The sequence below is a fragment of the Podarcis liolepis genome (assembly GCF_965112155.1).
Source record: "Podarcis liolepis genome assembly, chromosome: 11".
In the NCBI taxonomy this organism is placed as follows: Eukaryota; Metazoa; Chordata; class Lepidosauria; order Squamata; family Lacertidae; genus Podarcis; species Podarcis liolepis.
In genome coordinates, this window is record NC_139565.1 from 51,494,183 (window position 1) to 51,518,300 (window position 24,118).

The 24,118-nt window shown below is 41.1% G+C and overlaps 1 protein-coding gene across 4 annotated transcripts in view; it reads right to left on the bottom strand.

Moving 5' to 3' along the window:
• WDR7 (WD repeat domain 7) overlaps window positions 1-24,118 on the bottom strand; it is a 217,669-nt gene that overhangs the window by 36,920 nt on the left and 156,631 nt on the right. For all 4 annotated transcript variants that reach the window (XM_083465680.1, XM_083465678.1, XM_083465679.1 and 1 more), the window contains 2 exons: window positions 22,947-23,029; window positions 11,419-11,518 (listed from right to left, as the gene is read on the bottom strand). In XM_083465680.1, the coding sequence (XP_083321806.1) occupies window positions 11,419-11,518; window positions 22,947-23,029 (183 nt within the window). The remainder of the gene's footprint in view (window positions 1-11,418; window positions 11,519-22,946; window positions 23,030-24,118) is intronic.

Sequence of the window (24,118 nt, forward strand, 5' to 3'; positions counted from 1 at the left end):
CGATACAGATTTTGTTGTTGTTGTTGTTCAGGCTTCTTTTAAATGTAAATTCACAGAAACCTGAGATTGCTAACTCCTTACCAACTGGACTTGGAATGCAAATATTTGCAATAAGTGCTTTCGAAAACACACAGGGATAATCAAAGTAGACAAGCGTTTAGGAGGGAAGTGTGGACACTCAAAAGTCCATTTAACTCATTTACTTGCCTCTTTATTGCTTTAGTTGGAAAATACTGAGCAACCCGTATTGTGAATTCAGAAGAGGGGGTAGTATTTCGTTAAAACCTCTGGCCTTAGTGCTGCTTCTTTATGGTGTAGAGTCTACATGCATATACCACATGTGAAGCAATAACGTTGTCTATAGATAATGTCAAAAACACAGGACACCACAGAATTCTTGAATAATAAAGTGTAAAAACAGTTCACACTGTGATCTGTGTAAAAGATCAAATCCATAAGGTCTTGTACTCCTCCTCTCTTGTGTACACATTCCCTGCTCCCTTTACCATTTGGAGTCAATGGTGCCACATTATATCTGGACTCATGTTAATGTTATCCATTGTTAGGTCAGCACAAGAGTTTACAAACCTACATTGGGTCTGCATATGGAGTGTAGAAGTCCATTTAATTGTTTATCACAGTCTCTCAGTGGCTGCACTTGGAAGATAACATCTTGGCTTAATATGAAGTAGCCTTGCGTCACCCACTCCCCAATTTACAACCTCTCCTTCCATAAGCTGGCAAGGAAAACAATACCTCTTGGATTAACTATAGTTTCTAGTTATGGCCAAATCAGGAAACTATGGTTAACAGCTTTGGAAAAAGCAAGAATATAAAACTATGGTTTGAGATTGGCTTTGTAGCCTGGCTTGTTCCAAAGCTAATGCTAGCCATAGGTTCTAGGTTCAGACTGAATACTTTCGTGTTTTGTTGGCTCATTTGCACAAAGTGGGAAGCAAAACAGCTGCATCTGGCAAATGAGTCTTCTTCGTTTCTTGGTTTATTAAGCCAAGGCGTGATGTTCTGCACACACCCAAAAGAAAGTACCAGTGATCTGATGAAAAATACTAGTGCTCCTGAGGAATAATAAAAGACATGGTTTAGCATGCATCAGAAATCATCCATAAACTGCATAAGGATCCATAAGCACACAAGGTTCCCGCTTTCTCATTCCCACTTGTGGAGAGATTTTACTATGCTGCAAATCTTGAGTAGACTCGAAAAGCCAGCTGAAATAAGAGCATAAGAGCAGCAGCCCTGCTGGATCAGTGAAAATGTCCACCTAACTCAGCATCCTATATTCACTGTGGCCAACCAGCTACTCATGAGAAGCCTGTAAGCAGGACATGAGGGCAAAAGACCTCTCCTGGCTTGCGATCCTGGTAATCAGAAGCATATTGCCTCCAATACTGGAAACCATTGGTAGACAAATTCATAGTGGATAAGGCTAAGCATGTTATGCATTTAGGGAAGGAATACATGATTTAAGCAGTGCTCAAACCACAATGCTGTAAAAGCAATTTTACAATGCTGTAAAAGAACAAAATTATGACCGCGTTTGAAGGCCATAATTTTAAACCATATTTTTCTAGAATGTATAAGTAAATTAATATGACAGCAGTAACTCTATTAAAAGATCTGTAGGCCTAGTGTGGCTTCGAATGCATCGCCAATAAACAACAGGAATAGCACAGTGCACTCACCTACTTAAAAAAAAAGCACCCCAACATTTTAAGGAGGGTATCCCATACAAATAAACTGAAATGCTTTTGCCATGGTGTGAATTAAACCATGGGCCACAGTGATCAATTAAAGCGCTAAACAGACATGCCCATCAAACCATGTCCTGTACTCCTAACATATTCCTATATACATCTACGGGATCATCCCAGTTTAAAACGAGTAAGGATAGGAGTCTAATGCTGTTTCGTCACAAATCACTGAATAAAGTAGGAGGCAAACCTTTTTATTTCTTTTTTTAAGCAGAGCCCAACAGCCAATTAGTGAAAGCCAAAACACTGCCACTGAAGTGACTATCATCTTGCAAATAACGCCAGGCTGAGTACCGTGTGTTTTCAGCTCTTATGAAGTGCCTGTTGATTTAGCGATATTGTGCAATCACTTGCAATAATCACACAGTTCATTTTCATTTTCAGCGACACAACTCGTAAGCTCGCCTCTTCAAAACCGCGACAATATTTTTCTTCCAAAGTGTGGAAATCTGCTAAAATCTAACACACAATGTCCAGCCTTAAAGCAGCTATAGGTCTCTGTCCAACATATAATAAATGTTATCCAGAAATGCAGCAGTTGTACTAAAGCTACATCACTTGCTTTCCAGAGCCGAGTAGCAATAAGATAGTATGTTTTATTATGAGTGTCATGGAGACGGTGTGAAAAATCAAGAGCCACAGGCAGTAAGCAGCAATGGGTCAATAATGTTCACAGAGACATTGTGTAGATAATCAACAACAAGGCCTTAGGTTCTCTATGCACTGCAAACAGCTGAAGGGCAAATCAATACAGCCATGGGAAGGACACTGCCTTGTTCCACTTCCCACAATACACTACCCACCACTACAGGAAAGCACCCTAAAAATGAAATGAATTCTAACTTCATCTGCAGCAAAGCACAAGGCAACTGCCATTAAAAGCATTTTATACACCAACGTTTGTAGCAGAAAAGAAAAGAAATCTAAGGTACAGAACATGAAAGTCCAATGGAAACAGATCTAAACAGTGAGCGATGACTGTAAGACAGGAAATGGTATGTACTCTGAATACTTATCGTGCAATACCAAAAGGAATGCAGCTGAACTCTTAAGAGAGAGATCTTTTAAAGATCCCTCCCCCCAGCTGCTACCTGGATTCCAACCAGGCAATCACAATATTAAGTTTTTGAAGTTGCCCATTTAGAAAACAACACTTAACGATCAATTGCCTTTAAAATTAAGTAGGGAGTAACAGTCTTAGGTTAATAGATTTATATGTACAGATTGTTACAAAACTAATGAATCAACATAACAGGATAATATTGCAATGCAGATCATTGTTGCCAGAGGCAATATTTTGCACACAGTATTAATAAATGACTACTTTTTTTAAATACGTGGTGCTAATTTTACGAAACCGTTCAGTAAAACCAAACAAAAAATGTATTGGAAATAAATGTTGATTTATTATTTCTCAAGGAAAAGGTGATTCTCTGCATCCATCATGGCATTAATCACTAGATGCAATCTCCAAGTTTGCAACATAGAGCCATCATTGCTCGGGACCTGATTAAAAATGTGCTGAAAAGGGAGAAGAATGCATACAGAAACAACTGGTCTGCTTCTAAAAAACCCAAGCTAAAGTAACCTTTTGTCTCCCTTTGTTCAGACAACAGAAGTTTGTTTCTTCACACACCAGAAATAATTCATTGCATTTTGGAGGGATATGTATACAAAGTAAAGAACATGAAAACAACCTAACAAACCCAAGGTGATGTGAATAATTAAAACAACAACAACACACATGTACTGTCAGCTTACTGCCGAATATGATTTAGAGGGTTGTATATGAAAAATTGATAGAAGAATTGATGCATACACAGTCCAAGAATGTATGGAGGACTGAGTGTTAACTGAAGCTATGACTAATAGGCAAAGCCCACCAGACTGTTTTCACTACATGCCATTAAATTATATCACTAAAATATGAAGCAAAAAGCATAATGATTTGGGGCATTGCCTGCCTTTTTACAGAATCATAAAAAACTAAAAGAAGTCCTATAGAGCAGGTACATCCCTCATGGAGGTGAGAGAAAGGATACACAGTATGTTTATTTTAATGCAGAAGAAATTTAATTAATTGCATCAACAGAATATCATGCTAAACAAAAGTATCTTGAGACATGCAATGGTATTTTATTAGTATAGGGCAGTATACAAATTTAATAAATAATAACGATAACAATAAAATGTTCCGTTTGTAACAACAGCCTTGTGCTATTGTAAAGTTGCAATCTTGAGCACGCTTACCCAGGAGTTCACCCCAATAATAATAATAAAAAACCCCAGTGGGCTTTGCTTCTGAATTCATACACTGTGTGCCAGCAGAATTTTCTATGGAATATATAATGGATTTCCAGGCAGTTGATTATAGGTTTGTTTACTCTTGGATATGTAGTTCAAAATTAAACTAAACTAAACTCAGGTTAAGAGGGATGCGGGTGGCGCTGTGGGTTAAACCACAGAGCCTAGGGCTTGCTGATCAGAAGGTCGGCAGTTCGAATCCCCGCGACGGGGTGAGCTCCCGTTGCTCGGTCCCAGCTCCTGCCAACCTAGCAGTTCGAAAGCACGTCAAAGTGCAAGTAGATAAATAGGTACTGCTCTGGTGGGAAGGTAAACAGCGTTTCTGTGTGCTGCTCTGGTTTGCCAGAAGCGGCTTAGTCATGCTGGCCACATGACCCGGAAGCTGTACGCCGGCTCCCTTGGCCAATAAAGCGAGATGAGCGCCGCATTTGACTTCCGAGGACTACCCTCCCTGCAGATAACTTTCCAATGTTTTAAAACAAGAAAGCCAGATTTTCAATCAAGTGCCTTCCTTCCCTCATCCATGACTCACCCACCTGTAAATATCCCCAAGTGACCTACATGTTCAGCACTCACAAGCCCATCCATTCCCTGATGACAGGGCAAGCATTAAGGATAGGCATGGCTGGACACTTGCTCAGACCCACATTCCTGTAGCCTCATGGCCCTGCTGTTACCCCCCTGCCTCCTTGCTGTCACTACTTTTTCCCTTGCCCACCATCTCAAAGTATTCTCATTTTCTAAAATTTAGAGAACATGAAAAGGGTACAGCCTAAATCAGCATTGGCTATTTTCACCTACATTTCTAATTACTGTATTTTTCTGTGTTTTTCCCTAATTTTTTTTTTTAGGGTTTTTCCCTAAAAATAATTTTGAAAATTAGGGGGCGTCTTATACACGGGGCCATCTCTCCTCATTTTCTTAAATCTGAGTCCCCCAAAATAGGGGGTATCTTATAGATAGAAAAATACGGTATATTCTCCAATAATATCCGGGGGAATGGGTATACAATACTGAGACTTCTTTGGGATAAGAGGAGAAATTGAAACAGTGTTCTTTCCTATGCAGACTTTTGGGACGCAATATGAATAATTGGCTTTACACTTTTGGTTGCAATGAAAGAAAGCAACACATTTGGAGACTGAAGAACATGAGACATAGGGCTCCAAGAGGAATGGCGAGTTTTTAGGAGATGATAGTTCTGTTCAATGGGGCTTCATTAACAGTGAGGGGATGTCATTCCGGGACTGAGTGCATATTTGAAGAGGCCCACAGCACAGGATTCTCTGTAGTTCAGCAAAATCTAGAGGGACATAGGTTCTCATCCCCTGCTGTAAATTTTTAACACTGCAGTATCCAAACATTTGCACCATGATGCAAACCTTACTGAAAACATGGTGACTAGGTTTGGAATCAGTGTAATTTAGCCCACATACGAACCTTTCATGTGGGCTTGTTTCCTTGGCATGATTTCCCATGCAGAAATAGAACTGGCTTTACAGTCTGCATAGAGCTGAACATGAACATTTCAGCAGGCCTTCTCCAGCATCACTTGCAGAACACAAGAAGTTTATCTGCCAAGGACCTCTCTGCCATAAATAGTGATGGAAAGAACAACTGTTCTATAGGCTAGAACAGGTCTAATACACATGTTTTGTTACTCGAGTCTAATGCATATATTCTGTTTCTACGTATTGCACTAGACTGACATCTACTGACACAACACGAGCATTACACAGTATTACAATTCCATTCGTGGGCTACAAACCAGAGGAGGAAGCACGGTTATAAACTGGATCCCAATTTGCTGCTTCCAAACCCAGCGTAGCTGCACAAATAGACTGTATAGCTTCACCTTAAGGCATGTGTGTACAGCAAGCCGGCAACTTACGCCCATTTAATTTGAGCGCATTCAGTTTTACATGTGTGGCAAAATTAATTAATTAATTAAAAGGGGGTGGGGAAAATGACTTTGGCAATCCCACCTGCCATTGAACCCAATGTGTTTTGACTCTGTGCAGGTTTGGCTTTAGGCACGATCCCTGGAATGCAATCTCTGCAGAAGTTGCAGGCTTACTGTATGCACTGCAGACAAGTTGTTCTCCCTTGCACTCTGGCGTCAGGGTAAGGCGAGAAGTTTAAAATCTTGAAATCTAGTATCAGCGTAGGGACTAAGGCACTTCGCTTGCAACAAAGATGTGTCATATTTATAAGAGGAAGTGTTGGATTCTTTGGGGACCTGTGAATTACACATTTCATTTGGGGCAGTTGCCAGCTCTGCCACTGACATCTGCACTACATTAGGTGCAAACAGACACCCAATGTGGCCACTGGGAGCCACAACATTTCAAAAGCGACTACAAGAACAGGAGCAGGAGAACCACATGTTTCCTGAGAGCAACAGCTAACAAGTTCTCCAACGGGCTCCTATAATTGCCAACTTACTAAATAATTAACAACAAACCTATTGAAATCATTTGTCAAATGGAAGCAGCTAGAACTCCCTTCTTCAAACTGAACTTTATTTACAGGAAGGGATGCGTCCCATATTCCAGTGTGGATAAGCAGTTAAGTTTACAGTGACACTAACGTTTCCAGCAGGGACCTAGCTTACAACAGATGCTGCAAATACCTTTTCCCAGAAAATGAAGATTATGATACATGTTTGTCACATCTCTTTGTGTTATTGTTTTTAATAATAATAATAAAATGCCTTATTGGACCATGAAGAGGCTCATTCAGACCTGCATTCTGTTTCCAACAGACACCAGTTGGATCATGCCAGGAACTCACAAGCTGGGCATGAAGACAAGAGCTCTCCAGTAGATCAGGGCTGGGGGAACCTGTGACCAACTACAGTGATCACTGACCATGCTGGCTGGGGTGGATGGATATCAGAATCCAGCAACATCTGGAGGACCAAAGGATCCCCATTGCTGCAGTAGATCTTCAGTGGTGCCCTACCTCTGAATATAAGTAAGACAGTAAGAGCTGTTCGACAGTGGAATTTGCTGCCAAGGAGTGTGGTGGAGTCTCCTTCTTTGGAGGTCTTTAAGAGGTCAGGAGTGCTCTGATGGTGTTTCCTGCTTGGCAGGGGGTTGGACTCGATGGCCCTTGTGGTCTATTCCAACTCTATGATTCTATAAGTGGGTTGCATTTAACTATCATAGCTATTAGTCACTTTGAGAAAATGTTGAGTGAACCAGGTAGATAAACCCAATAGGTAAATTTACAACAACAACAAGGAAATAGAACCTGCTAGACCTATCCTCCATGAATTTGCCTAATGTGTTGTTAAAGGCACCATGAAGTCATTTGACTGTAGGGAATTCCTAAGTTTGGGGATTTCTGGTAGTTACGCTTGCCATACGTCAGGAAAATTCTTGACATGTCATGATTTTCGGGTGTAAAAATGGCATCGGGGGGGGGGGATTTTCCCGAATCAGCAAAATGTCAGGGAAAACCTGGATGTATGGCAACGTGATGGAAAAAAAGGAGAGGAAACGTGGCAACCCTAGTGGTAGTTAGCCATTATTTCTGGCCACAACTCTCACACATTCATCTAAGCCTTCTTGCAAGAGCAGAGGACTTAGGGGAGTCAACCCCTCACTTTGTGAGCTAATTTATTGCTGCTTCTGAGAGTCTCCAAAGCCTGGAGACAAGTGAAAGACCCACCCAAGTGCCTGGGGTGCCAGAGAAATCAGGGAAAGATAGGGGTCTTTCTCCCCCATCCAGCACAAAATAAGACATGTTGCTTCCATGTTTTCTGTGAAGTACAGAAAGTCTGGACAGAGAAATATCATTCTGTTCCAAGCGGCAAGATCACAAGGAGCCTCACTTGACACTTTCATTCTATCTAGTAGGATCTGCTAGTGTTGCACACAACCCTCCTGTTTGCCACACACTCAAAAGCAAATCTAGCGCACCCTAAATCCCTTACATAGCAACCAGAAGTTTTCCTGGTCAATGGCGAAAGGAGAACGTTAGATATGCATTTTTGAAAAATGGAAAAGAAAACTACCATTTATTCTGTTGTATAATTTGTTGATAGTTTTGTTGTCTGCCTATGCACATGAGGACCTGTGACTTAGATCCATGTTTTTGTAGTGCTGTCAATCACCGGATGATTTTTACACTGCAAGCTATCAACGAAAGCTTTAAAAGTTTTTGGTTGGACCCTGTGTAAAAACAAACTAATTCAAGAGGACCCATTTCAGTTGTACTGAACCTCCCCCCCCCCCCCAGAAAATGTTGGGGGGGGGGAACGGAGTAGGACTTGGGGTGGGGGAGTGATCAGATGGAGTGGTTCCCATGGCATTCCCTCCAAGCCCATTTGTGCCTACACAACCCCAGACCATAATAATAGTGTGAATCAGTCTGTCCTTGAGTGTACTTCCAACGAGAACATCTTTTCCCCACTCAAACATCCTTTCCCTGTGAATATAGCCAAACCGGCTGATGGAGCTGTTCATGCGAATTACCTAAAAAGGCTTGGATTTAGTTGTAGTCATTTAAAAGATGGTGCCATGTCAAACAACAACAAAAAACCCAAAACACTTCTGGCTAAAAGGTACAAATATAAGCCAGTTATTTGCCTTTTTCAAGCTGCCCGTTGCCGAAACACAGAATGCATCCTAAAAGGTTGCTGGGAGGAAAGGGGGGAAAAGTCAGGGAGATAAGATACTCCAGCATGTCTACTGAACCAAGGGCAAACCAAGCCAGAGGGAAGATTTTCATTGCAGATTCAGCCATTCATACAGAGATGTAGCTGTAAGCACTTGCCCAGCCTGTCCATCAACACCTCTGACCTTTGTTAGCTACTTTAGACTCACAGACACATTTTTAAAAGCACATTTTAGAATCCATAATGTGGAGCCATGCTTTCTAGAACTAGTGGTGGAAATAAAACTCACTGTATTTACCCTGCAGACATGTTAGCAAACTAACTGCGGGAGGGAGGGAGGGACACAGGATGAACTCTTCTTTGTGCTATTGTTTGAAATAAAGGGGGAAGGCACAGAGAGTAAAACAAATGAGAATAGAAACATCATTTGTTAGCCAGTCTTAAACCATGGTTTGTTGTTGGCTTACAGGTTGTGGCTTTTTTGGGAGTAACAAACCATGTTCCTAAGCTCTACCCATCTTGGTTTGTTTACTTGTCAGCACAAGGTGAGGACTGAAGTGGAAGCAATTGTGTTGTATGTATGTACCAGCTTGCTTTATAAAGTGAAGCTTTTTGGCTCACTGTTATGTGAGAACATGACCATGTGTGAGGGTTCCTCTGGACCACTGAGGTCATTCATGCTTGAAAAGCCTTAGTTCAAGATGGATCAATCACGTGTATCTCCTGATAAGAGAATAAAATCCCTTCTTTTGCCTGACAAAAGAGGAGCTGAGACGCCAAAAGACGACCAGCTATTTGTGTTTCCTCTGATATTAATTGTCAGATGTCAGTACCGGCCATATTGGAATGTGAAATTGCACTTCTATTTATTGCCAGTCCATGGGTTTTCTTTCAGTGAAGGACAGCATGGGAGTAAGATGCTCTTCTTATGAGATGTGTGTTTTATAACACATAGACAAATAATCTCGAGCAGCAGCTGGGAGTCTCCAGCCTGCAGGCAAATTTGGCCCAAGCGAAGCTCTTTCCCCCAAGCCACGTCCACCTGCCCTCAACTTGACATCATATATGATGTCAGGTGTGGGGCAGGTAAAGATGGAGCTCCCTGCTGAAAGTGGGGTTTGCAGGCAGCGCCTTTGCAAGTGCTGGCAATCACTTGGCTGGTGGTGCTAACCAAGATCTGTCCTGTCAGGGTACTGCCATCGGAACAGGGTAGGGAAGCAGAGGGGCAGATGGGTTACAGGGAACCTCCGAAAATCTTGTGAAGCAGTTCCCCTTCCTGTGGTGGGGAAAGCCACACCTCCAGTGAGGAAGAGGGGAAAGGACCAGAGGATGCTGCTGGGAGCCTCAGCACCGCTCCTGGCCAAGCCTGTCAGGAGGGAAGCAGACCCCTTCCATTGCCCACCCTGCGCAGAGGTGTAAAACGCAAAGAAGTAAGGAAAAGGCTGGGGGTGATGAAGCTCTTATGTTGGGGGAAGACCCAGAAACGACCACTCCTGGATTCTGCTAGCGACTGAGGCAGACATGAACTTGTGGCTCTGCACCGTAAATAGTTTTGCACCAAAATAAAACCTGTAAAAGACAGGTCGGAGTCCTGACTGGTTACTCACGAGCAACCATCACTGCCATCTGACATGTCCCTTTGCCTGCGTGGCTTGAAATAAAGGGGGAAATGCTTCCACTGACATCAGGGTGAGGTCGAGTGATTGGCAGGTGGGAGGCATTGCTGACCTGCCAAAATGATCTGTGGAGGTCACAGGACCTAAGCGCCACTGACTGGAAACAGTTCCCTGCACCTCCCCCCCTCCCCGGTAATTGGGATCTGAAGAAATCAGCACTAGAACTATGGCACTTTGGAAGAACAGAGGCTCACGTTCTAAAATAAATAGGGTATTTTTTAAAAACTAAGAAAAAAGCAACTGAAGATTTAGCCTGTAATTTTTTAATGCAGCTGAGAGCAAACTGGAATAGATTGCCTCTTCCCTAAGTAGCTAGGATATATATATATAAATATAGAGAGAGAGGGAGAAGAAGAAGAAGGTAAGGTTTGTATGTGTGTGTCTTGAGAACACAAGGAAAAATAAGTATCAGAAGATCCTGACTTATGGCTCCTAGCAATGTGAGAAGGCTGGTATCTGTCTCTTAAGATTAGACATTTTTGTTTTTTCTGCCTTGGTAGAAGAACCTGGTGTGTTTTGACCCAGCGGAATAAATTTACAGTTTGATCTTAAGTACATTTACAGTGTGATTAACTTAGTAGTAATCGTGCTTACGGTCGCAGGTTAATTTCAACTACATTCTGGTGATGATTACTTGTAATGTTTTTAATCTATCGTGCTTGCTTTAAAAACCCTTGATATATATCTGAGAAATATGGGCTTGTATATATTTAATGATCTGACTAAAACAGCTCTACTTCAAACAGAAGAATTAACAGGGTGGGAACGGTATCTGAAGTAAGCAAAACACTCAAGATACCCTTTGAGAAGTTACGGCTTTTTTCGGACAGCTATTATTAACCCATCTGTGCTGGCCATTCGGTTACAGCAAATGAAAACAGTAAGACTCTATATACATTGAGTCCTTCATTAAACTATTGATCCCCCTTAGCATTATCCATAATGTTCCAGCGACTCAGCATGTCAACTGGTGCAGAGCTAGTCTCTTTCCTTTCAATAACTTCCACAGTTTACAGAGAGGAGATCACAATGATTTATTTACCTGACATTTTCCAGTCCGGATGTCGTAGAGGGCCACTGAACCATGGCGAGATCCAACTGCTATTCTGTGGCTCCGCTCATAATAGCTGACCATGTAGAACCTGAATTGAACATTAGAGGAAGGAACGAGTGAGATTTGATCAGACGGTGTGGGATGCAAAACTTCTTCTTTTTAAAACTACACTCTGGTAATTAATAGCACTGCTAGTACCAACGTTTTATTTCACAGCCTGGTCCTGCAAATCCACTTTAGCCAGGGATATGCAAACGGCTGTTCTAACTGCCATGGCACCCTTGTCTTGCAGCTCTGCACCTTACCAGATGAATGCACCTATCCAGCTTCTTATGCAACAATTTAAACTGAATAAAGACTTTTAGCAGAACATAGAAACTGCTCTGAATAGACCTGATTGGAGCTCTCTGTCTTTTTTAAAGACTATAGGATATTTATTCAATCTGTCCAGATAAGATTTTTCTTGAAACACATATAGTATTTAATTTTTGGAAATTTATTTCTTCATCCCACACTTCTCCGAATAATCCCATTTTATTTTATTTTATTATTTATTTTAATATTTCACATATACACACATAGAGTATGCAAAAAACAAAACAAAACAACAACAACCCACATACATAGAAAAGAAAAGGAAAAGGAAAAAAGAAAACAGTACCCACAAAACAAACATTTTCAATTACGCTTCTACGTAAGTAGTACAAGCTGTCTTTTTACATCTAACTGGCTTGACTCCTTGATTCATAACATGACTTCCTGCTACCCTTGAACGTACTTAGTAGTTCCTTATTCTAAATATTTGTAATCAGCTGTTAAATGTGTGGAGAAACATTCTGGTTGTCAGTGGGATTTTAATCTACGCTAAGCCATGTGATGGTCTGGGAACCTCCTTTTTTCATGTAATTTATAAAAAACACCCCATTCTTACTTTCTTATAAATAAAATTTTATTATTATTATTATTATTATTATTATTATTATTATTATTATTTTGTGTCCAAAATCCTGTGCCCATTTTACCATTACATCTTTGACCTCTTCATCTTTTAGGTGCCTATTTAATAATAATTTATACATTTTAGACAGATTTTTTCATTATTGAGAGGAGTTCTTTATCTAGTTCAGAAAGTATCTTGTAAAACCCATTTTCCCTTTTATCTGGTTTGAAAATTCTGTTGAGTTGTTGATATTGCAGCCAATATGTTTACGCCGATATGTTTTAATGTGTCACAGTCCTTTAGTCTTAGTTGGTTATCTCGTTCTTCTAATAAATTTTTATATGTCAGCCAATTGGTACTCATGTTTTTCCTTTTAACCGCCATTGCCTCCATTGGTGATATCCACCACGGGTGTTTTGTTTTTTTTTTGCTCTAATCATTTTTTATTTCTCTCCCACACCTTGAATATTGCCTTTCTAACAATATGGTTTTTGAAACCCTTATGTATTTTCACTTTTTCATAACCCAGATAACCATGCCAACCTACTATGTTATCCCATCCTTCTATATCTAATAGGTTAGCATTCTTTAAAAGAATCCAGTCTTTTAACCATACTAAACATGCAGCTTCAACGTATAACCTAAAGTCTGGCAATGCAAATCTACCCCTTTCTTTTAAATCTGTTAATAATTTGAATTTGATCCTGGGTTTCTTGCTTTGCCATATGTACCTCGCCAGGAACCTATGTCATTCTTTAAAGCAACTAATTCCATTTATAATTGGGATGGTTTGAAAAAATAATAATTGGGGGAGGACTACCATTTTAATTGTCGATATTCTCCCATTTTAACAATCCCATTTTATCCTACCAACAACCCTGTAAGGTGCATGCGGTTGAAAGTGCAATATAATAAAATAATAATAATAATAATAATAATAATAATAATAATACTACATTAATTCATCTAAGATCACCTAGCAAGTTTTGGGGCTGGGCAGGTATTTGAACCCAGGTTTCTCTGGTCAAACTCTGCAAGCTGCACTGCAATGGCAACCATTAGGAGCAGTGCTATTTTTCTAGAAAAAGAAGAGCCGGAACTAACCTTGAACACCTCCCTCGTTCTCTTAGAATGGCAATGGCGCCTACTTGAGAGGTGCTGGAACTGAGTTCCTGTGAGTTCTGGCTAAAAAAACCCCTGTGTGTTTTTGTTTTTCTGTGATACACTCCTTTTGCAAGGGTAAGCCCATTTGAATGTGGATATATGCACAACTCTGGCTACAATCGAGGAATAACAAGCATATGCAGCACCAAAGACCCAAGCACGCGGAAAAAAACATTATTCGTGTCAGCACACAGTTCCGTGTTTCTGGCTTCACTGTGAGAGGAAATGGGAGCTAGGATACAGCATCCATATGGAGGTTAGATACAGTATTTTTTGCCTCCCTCATTCTTTTCACATGCAACTGATAACAGTTGGATTACTGCTGATGGTTTAACTAGGTGGTGATCTGGTGATCAAATGCTGATCATTGGTTTATTGATTGCCTGCTACAGTTTTCTGCACTGAAGGCCTGATTTGCCACTATATGAAGGGATTTCCCCTCCTGCCACCACAGCACAGAAGCAGGTGGGGGATTTCTATCTGTTCCTGCATGGCACTGCGTAGGCGATGCTAACATTAACTGCACCTGCTTACATTGGCATTCCAAAATCTCTTCTCTTGGAAGAGGGATAGATAGATACAGAAGAGTACAGTGGTACCTCGGGTTAAATACTTAATTTGTTCCAGAGGTCCGTTCTTAACCTGAAACTGTTCTTAACCTGAAGCACCACTTTAGCTAATGGGGCCTCCCGCTGCTGCCACACCGCTAGAGCACGATTTCTGTTCTCATCCTGAAGCAAAGTTCTTAACCTGAAGCACTATTTCTGGGTTAGTGGAGTCTGTAACCTGAAGCGTATGTAACCTGAAGCGTATGTAACCCAAGGTACCACTGTATTGCAAACAGCCCCAACCAACCTTCTTTCCAGGAAAGATGGTACGAGGGAGAAACAAATTCCTGATGAAAACAGGAAGATGATGAGGAAAGAATAGATTATACTGCAAATATTGGCATTTTTTATTTTTCTGCTGCAGTGGGGGGCAAAACACAATGCAGTACTGAAAAGGCGATTCTGAAGAGCAAGGAGGTTTTAGTCTAAGGAATTCTGATGCCTGAGGCACTGAGGTTTGTCCATAATTATTTAATATGGCTGAACAAAACACAGGCAACAAAAATGAAAAGGATTCTAAGATGTTGCTTTGCTGCAGTTTGTTTTTTTGTACAACAATAGATTAGGGAGAAAGCAACAGGTGGCTCTGTGCTTTCTTGATTGGGATTGAGTAGAATTTGGGGAGCATAATTTCATACACAGTTTGCACCAGCAAAGACTTCTGTGCACAGGAATGCAGTTTCGCTCTAATGCAGCCTTGCACAATTTGTGACACTACCAAGCTAAATGCAACGAAGAGTAACCTATAAGGGAATATAAAGCTGGGGCAATTTTGTAGGGCTGTGTTAACAGTTAACCTTGCATTCTGGACGTTTGCAATTTCTCTCGCAAAAAGGCAGTGGGTTGTTAATGATGACACGATAAAGTGACACCCAAGAACCACTGAGGTTCTTGATTTCTGATCCTTCTTCATGGAAATGGTCCAGCACACAGAGATCTACTCGGGATATATCAGCACTACAAGTTTCTACCAGTTTCATACTCGTTTAATTTGAGGAGAGTGTCTTTTAATGGTGCTAGTTTTTTAATCTGTTGTTTTATCTTTCTGTGTGCATCTGTAGGTCTTAAGATTTTATAATTCTCTATTTTGTTCTGAGCCAGGCTTCCTTAACCTTGGCCCTCCAGATGTTTTGAGACTACAATTCCCATCATCCCTGACCACTGGTCCTGCTAACTAGGGATCATGGGAGTTGTAGGCCAAAAACATCTGGAGGGCCGAGGTTGAGGAAGCCTGTTCTAAACCATCCTGGAAATATTTATACTGAAGGGTGGAATATCAATTCACGCAATTGAAATAAACACCCCTTAAAGCTTTTGCTACTTGCATGGGATTTCCAAAACAGTATGGCCATATTCACATGCAATACTAAGTCAAACATCCTGGCATAATAAGCAAAGCACACACCAGCATGCAGCCCCCTGGCTCCTCCCTCCATGTACATGGCTGAACATGCTGGGATCCAGCACTTAACCATATCTTTCCATTATGTGCGAACTTAAAAACTATGGTTCGTGACTTCAGAACAAACCAGGATAGGAAGTCCTGATTTAAAGTTGGCTTGATATTCTGGCTTGGTTTGAACCAGGCTGGGTTTGCATGTAATAGAAAGCTATGGTTAAATGATGAATCCTAACTTTGTCAGTCACTTTCACAAAGGAAGAAGCAAAGTGGTTGCAAAGGACCTGCGTGCTGCTCAGGAATCTCCCAGCTTATTAAATCAGGATTTCTGGCTTAGTATGAATTCAGTCTGTGTTTCTGTGTGCACAATCCCCTGACAATTTGCAATAGCTGGTGCAGAGGCCTGTTCTTCTGCATCACCACCCCTGAGGTCTTGCATGCTGGTATTTTTTTTTACTGGTGTTATTCTATATCAATATTTTTATTTTTGTAAGAAAACAGTATAACTGAAATAAAAAAATTCCTTCCTGTAGCACCTTAAAGACCAACTAAGTTAGTTCTTGGTATAAGCTTTCGTGTGCATGCACACTTCTTCAGATAACTGAAAATGCTTCTTGATAGAATAATGAAGGGAAGGAAATGTGGCTTGCCCAACATCAGACAATCAAGATGGGAAACAGAATCGTTTACAACTACAACAACAAAAATATTAGTAGAGTCAATACAGAAGAATATTCCTCAGAGAACAGGAACAAAAATATTTTTCTAGCTGGTTTCCCAAAATTTCATTCTTACATACATATATATATATATATATATATATATATATATATATATATATATAGCTCGTTGACCACTAAATTTATAAGAACTCTTAAAATATAATACATAAATTAAAAACACACTGTCTTGAGAGAATTTAAAAATATTTGCTACAAGCATTCAGATGGTGTGCATGCAATGGTACTAATAATAGATGATCCATTTTATTTGACATGCTTTTACTAAAATGTGGAATATCTATTTACGTATTTGCCACTCTCCATCTTAAGTCTTCTTAAAGTATGATAGATTTTATCTCATAATGCCAACTTTCCAGTTATAGACATTCAGAGTAAGTTTATCTTAGCTAATTTCACTTATTCTAAACATGTCTATTTTGGACAAGATTTTATCTTAACATGAATGATTTTGATAGGTTTGATAGATTGCTGATTTGTCATATCAGTAATTGTAGTTAATGCAATTATTTGATTTAAATTATATCTGGAATTGCCAATTACGTTGTGAATGCTTGGTCATGTTCAGTCATTGGTGATCTAATTATTGCATTGTAATGGCCAATTGGCTAAGCAATAAATTTGAAATTCATACATCTACACTTAAGAGGTTCCATAGAATTTGTGTTTTGTGAACTGTCACAGTTTCAAAGTTGACATATGATATGACTGTTTGAGAAGGACAGGCCATGACAAATAAATTCACATAGTGAAGGGCAAGGTTTGCACTTGTTTTGAATAATCAACCTCAAGGTGATGTTGGGACACAGGCACTCTTTCCTTTGGTATAAATAAGCTGTTTGCTTAACACCTATTTTATCTGGAATAAAATAAGCCACGACTCAAGCCATTCTATGGTAATTCTTTCAAGTCACTGTCTATTTTTACAAATAAATAGAGGGGGAAACCAGGCAATGCTTATTTAAAGAGTGAATAAGATTGGATTCCAAATATTTACAATAACCCGAGTGCAACCATAAGTGAACACTTAGGTTCACACTTCTGTACTCCCTCGAGAAGCAGCCTTTTGTTGGCTGCAGATGCTGCCAAGCATTGGCAGGAGGAAATGGGGATGTGCAGAAATCAGTGCACACAGCTAAAGAAGCCTAGGGAATCTCACACAGAAATCTCTCTTCTCACCACCCTGTTAAACTGAAGCTCTAAAACAGAGGTCAGAAGGAGGTCTCCATGGGGTGGGGGGTATGCTGTGGACTTGCATTCTCCCTATCAGTCTGGCTGCTGATGCTTTTGTTGACTCTAGGAGACGAGGTTGGGCAGCCTGGCCGAACTCAGGTATTGGATCCTGGAGACCTGATCTGAAAGATTCAAGCAATAAGAACTGGGCATATAAGTGGAAACCTGAAGCACACCTTCTGTTACGTTTGATTCGCTGTGACCTGAGGCTGAATGGACAGCCTTTTTCATGATGACCTTTAGGTCAGAATTCCTGGGGTTTTCCCTCTCCTCTGGCTTCCTCTCTGTCACCATGGGCATTCCCAATCCCCTCACTTCAGTTTCCTAGGAATCGACTTTCTCTCTTCATTGAGTTGCATTTTGTTTCCTGTTTTCTCTCCATCTGCCTCCCCCTCCCTGTCCCGAAACAACTATAGCGCTTGTATTTTTATTTCGTTAATATACAAAGCATTTATAAGCCACTTTAAAAAAACCACACACCTCTAAGCGGTGTACAATATAAAAACAATGTCATCAAAACAAAAACACAACATGAAACCAATGCAACAGTCAAAATAAAACACCATACGGAACAAATAAACAACAGGAAATTGGGGGGTTCAGAAACATAAATCAAGGTCAGAGCTCAGGGAAAGTCTGGAGAAACCAAGGATGTACTAGAATAAACACCTCCGCTGATACTCCATCAATATTGTTACCATTCTTTTCGATGATTCTTCAGCTGTAGCTCTTCACTGAATTTTAATCCCAAATATCAAACAACTACACTTCAGTGATACCAGTCCTTTTAAAGGAAGGCTCATGGTAATGATTGTATTGAAGATTTTGCTGAATTAAGGCCTAAACAAGAGGAGGCCTTGCTACTCCTAACATTTTCAAAATGTCAAAAACTACATTACCCTATGCCTAACACAATTTCTACTACTATTCTATTGTTTCAGCTTGCAGGATCCCTGTCTGGCATTTTAATGGCACATACAGTAGTCAGAATACAAGATTAGCCAAAATATCAGAAGATATCGGTCTGAATAAAACACAGTCAATAGATACTGGATTTGACCCACAGAGTTCTGTGCAACAAATGGTTCAAGAAAGCTGATGAAGATGCATATCCCTATATGATTTACGTTACAGATTAAATGGGACATCCCCACTGCTACTTGTGGGAAAGCCGATGTGGATTACATTGGCTGACTGTCCTCTTGATGCGCACTGCAATCCTGAAGCACAGTTGGATAATGATAGCAATTAATATGAAATATGAGGCTCACTACCACTGAAGCATACATACATGAGTTACAAAAACAGAGTGTAAATGTAGATGCTCCAAATCAGGTCTGCAATGCGCAGACTATTAAAACTATAAGGTGTAGGCCACAGTTTTAGCAAGGCGCCTAATTTATGCTTGCTAAAATGAGATGCTCGCCCTTATTAAGATCCAGCAATTGAGCTTCCTTGAGTTTAAACTAATTTACTTCTCAATGCGGCTGAACTGCTTTGCAATTTAACTTTTTTTGCTTTGATCTGCAAAGGATGCTCCAGGGCAGCCTGAGTTCTGGTAAACAAGATTGCATGGGAATCTTCATTGAACATGAAGTTGACCAGAACAAAGGCAAAGTCTAAAAGATTATTAAAATTTCAAATAAAAGGAGGGGAGAAGATTAGTCTGCAAACCAGTAATTTCTTTGTGTGTGCAGGGTGGGGGTTGGGGAGGGCTACTTGGAAGGGAAGGGAGAGATCCCTTCCAAGTAGTCCCGTCTCACCCCCATAACTACTTCTCCAACAGTTTGCCTCCCTCCAAGGCCAACTTGTAATAAAAGAATGGAAGAGGAAAGGCAAAGTGTCAGGGTGGCCACAAATATTCGTTGATTTAATCTGTGAGTTCTAATATAACAGACGGATCTAATAAATCTGCACGTGAGAGTACCGCTGTATTGATCAAAGCATATTCTCTTTGTTTCTGGATTTTGTACATGGGTGACATTAGGCATCACTGTGGAAGAGACATTTCCTCCATGCACGAAGGAACACCTATTCTAAGCCAATACTTTGGATCTGGTCGTTGTGCTGGAGGTGGGAAGGTTTACCAGGATTGGATGAACCCTTTTTGGCTTCACTCAGTCCCAGGAAGTGGATCACAGCTTGCCTGCCTATTTGGCCAATGGCTGGCATGTTGCGATGCCGGTCCCACCCCTTTGCTTAAAGAAGGTAGATTTCCAGGGGGCGCTGAGTATTCCCCTCCCCCGAAAAGGGAGTGGTAGGCCAAATAACTTTGGGAACCCCTAGTCTAAAAGTTGTGTACTGAGTGATCTGTTAGCTGTGGTAGGAACCATGTGTGAAGGGGGAGAGTCTCTAAGATCTATGTTTCAACACAGAGATTGTCATGAGGGGTCACAGAGAGAGGGGTCAAAAGTAGGTGATGACTGGGCATGACAGATGGGGAAGGGGATGTCAGGGTCTGGGAGTAGAGGAGCACGTGACCACCAACCTACTTTGAACATGAGGACCATGAAAGTACCCCCCCCCAACTCAATCTAACATGAAGACTATAGGTCAATCCCACCCATGACCCTCAACAGGCCTTTGTGGCAGAAAGCAAAAAGGACAGTGGATCTTAACAACAAATCCTATTGGAATGGCTTTTGTTCTTATTGGAGTATTGCCTCTAGTGTTCTTGCCTCCAGCGCCCCTCCCTTGCTGAAAAGAAGACAATGGAATTGTCATTAGTCTCCACACTTTACTTAGGAGACAGCTGTTATCATGGCTTATAATAACAAAAAATAACAGCTTAGCTGGGGGCGGGGGAATATGCTTTGATATTGTTCGAACTGACAGCACTATATGATCACAACAGGTATGCAATTGAACATTTAATCAGTATAGCAGGAAGATCATTATCATATTAAAATATTTAGTAAGAGGATCATGTCAAAAGTTTCCACTTGGATTCCTTCCAGAGTTACAAAGCAAAATCATATTAAAAAAAACCTCTCCTGGTCTGAAAGCTAATCTGTACTGTCATTAGCACAATGCTGTATCATTTTTATAGAAGCCATAATTACGTACAATAAGATATAATACATGCTATTTAACACAATTTAAAAGGCAATGTGTCTCTATTAAACATGCCTCCAGGATAGAGAGTTTTCTCACATTAATTCCAACTTGTCCTTGCCTTTGCATTTCAAGTATGTGATGCAGAGCAGATTTTCAGTAGCGCAGCCTATAAGAATTGCCGTTCCTCTTTTTGCTTTCACAGCGTGCTACACTGAAATCACTACCTGTGTTCTTTTATTTAACAGATCTATAGCCCGCTTTGAAAATTAAAAAATCTTCCCAAAAGCAGCTTAGAAAATACACATCAAAACACAGACAATAATAGCCTAATCATCTGCTCTAAAATACTGCTCAAAAGCTAGCACTGTCATGAGAACCCAGCATAGCCTAAATATTGCTGTACGCCACCCCAAACTCTGAGTGGTATGAGATTCCAGGGGTTCCAGGCGCTTACCCAGGGTTCGTGTTTCATTTTCAAATGACGGACAGCGGAGACTGTGGTGTCTTCATGATATCTGGTTTATTTACACATACATACAACCTGAGCCTATGATGGAGGGATCCATAGTATTAATGCCCCAAGAAACCCTTATTCCCCCATAGCCACAGCCTTGGATTTAAACAAAAATCAAACATTGCTCTGTCTCTGTCTTTCCAGTTTGCTGCTTTGCTTCTAGCTCACATCAGTCCAACCTCTCTTCTCAACTCTGCCTTTTTCTTCTTCTAACTACCTGCCTGAGTGCTCACAGGAAGGACAGATCGTGAAGCTGAGGCTCCAATACTTTGGCCACCTCATGAGAAGAGAAGACTCCCTAGAAAAGAACCTGATGTTGGGAAAGATGGAGGGCACAAGAAGGGGACAACAGAGGACGAGATGGTTGGACCGTGTTCTCGAAGCTAGCAGCATGAGTTTGACCAACTGCGGGAGGCAGTGGAAGACAGAAATGCCTGGCGTGCTCTGGCCCATGGGGTCATGAAGAGTCGGACACGACTAAACGACTAAACAACAACAACAACTACCTGCCAGTTGAGGGAGGGCCACCCATTTGCTGGCTCGTACAAAGTCAATTCCTTTGCTCTCCTTAATGGCCCACCACTTCACCAGGAAGGTATCTTGGCTATTCCAGGAAGTGACAGGGCTGTCTGAAACTATCAAGGGATAAGGCCTGTCTGATTCTTCCTGCAATTGAGATCCACAATTGAGGGACCACAGCTCGAAAGACCCTACTCTATGTGCCCAACAGCCTGATAGTCTTGGCAAATGGGTACCTATCAAAACTTCTAAAGCAGATCTTCAGGAGCAATAGAACTTTTAACACTCAACATACACATGGCGTCATGGTCCTTACAATTGGATCTTCACATCAACTCTGGTTGGGCAGCAAACCTGCCATGGGCCCTATGGAGATCATAGCATGGGAAGGTGCAGGCTGTATGGCCATGTATCAATGTCTCTTGTGGATGCGATCTTGAAGCCATTGCTTTTCCTCACTGATGGCACTGTTTTTCTTGAATGTTTTCTACCCTGAAGATGCCAGAGTGAAGATAGAAAAACCTGCTTTCTTTTCCTGCACTCGCTCCAATCTGGATTATGCCATGTGGAGGGCATAATAGCCACTGCTACCCAAACCATAAGAACAGGTAGTAGAAAAAGGAGGGCATGGTTTTCTGAAATGATCCTTCACCATGCCCAAAAGTTGTTGGGAATCTGAGGTGAGATACCCCCTCAGCGTAAGTTGCCCCCAGTTCCAGTCACCACACAGAGGCAGCTTAAGGTCCAAAACAGTTGACTGCTGCAGAAGATAAGGCTTCAGTAATACCATTCTGGACATGGATATATACATACAGCTTGTAGGCTTTGCAGATACAGACACACACACACACACACATATATACAAGTACAAAGTATTTCTGCTGCTTCAGCGGTTCCAAGATGTAACACAGACTTCAATTCACTTCACAAGACTCACTGACTGACTAATGAACTGACATGCCTTAATCACTTACATAGATGGCACTGGGCTGTTTCCATAGCAACTGGCTTGGCTGACCATGCACCTGTTGGCTTATCTCAGACATGGGATGATTTGTGCCCATGAAGGAAATTAACGCCTTCCTGCATGTCCCATTCCTCCAACAAAGCCAGCACATTATGAGCTATTCCAAAGAACTTTTAACTTAGTTAAACCATGAGCTTCTGTCCATGATTTTGGTTTAGATAGGAGTCAATGTAAATTGATCCAAACCCTGTAACATTCCTAGGACAGACTATTCATTTGCCTAATGCCAATAAACTATAGTATCAGGAAGGGATAGGAATTATAACAGCTGCAAAATCTGCTCATCACCAGTCTCTTTTCAATTTGTGACCCTACCTGCAGATAGCTGGAAAGCACTCTTGAAGTCCTTTTTTCTTGACTAATGAACCTTCAAGACAGTACATGATGATGTCCATAACCTATAAGTAAATTTGAAAACAAATGTTAAGTATACCAAAAAAAAAAAAATTGTAAGGAAAATACTAGGCTTAGGAAGGATCAACTAACAAGCTGGAATGTGTGCAGAGGTGGGTGACCAAGACGATTAGGAGTCTGGAAACCAAGCCTTATGAGGAATGGTTGAAGGAGTTGGGGATGTTTAGTCTGGAGAAGAAGAAACTGAGAGGAGGTATGATGGTCCTCTTCAACTATCTGAAGGGCTATCACATAAAATATGGAGCAAGCTTGCTTTCTGCTGCTTCAGAGGGTATGATTTGAACCAATGGACAAGAAAAAGAGATTCCAACTTATTAAAAGGAGCTCAGCTCAACCCCACTACCCACAACACTAGAATGGGCTGGTCTGGTTGGCAGGATGGCCCCTTTCCTCTTTGGGGAGATAATCTGAAGAAAGGCTTTTGCCTGCACAGCTAGCAGGAGGTGCCAACCCAAGCACCATAAATGCCCTCCAGGAACCTTCGTGGAACAATAAAATCCCCCAGATCAAAAATACAGCAGCACATTTTGAAACATCTTTAGAAACAGGAATACAGTCTCCCTCTTGCGAAGGCAGTCTCTTGACTCACAAAATACTATTTGTCACACCCAGATTCTGCCTTACACAATCATACAAAAACCTACTACTCATTCAGTGTCACTCATTCCATTCTACTGCCACACCTCCATCCAATCACTCCAACATCTCCCACTCAGTCACCAACTATAACCAGTCACTCCTTCCACTCAACAAAAATGAGCTACAAAGCCCGTTTTACTTGCCACCTTCTCCTTGCCCCACTGCATAACCTTTCTGTGGCTTGAGTTCATTGATTATCTTCATCTACTGTCCCCTCTTCTCCACCATCTCTGCTTTCTGCTATCTCCCCTTTTTTTGAGTTGATTTTACTCTGGACACCCTTTACCATCTTCTGAACTAGTTCATGAAGTGTATGCAAAACGACCTGCGCACATTGCTATGAGTAACACAAGTTGAAGAAGCCTCCAGGAAATGACTTGTCCCTCCTCTCTAGCTCACTATTTTGTTTTACCGAACTGTTTGGGGGACAGTGG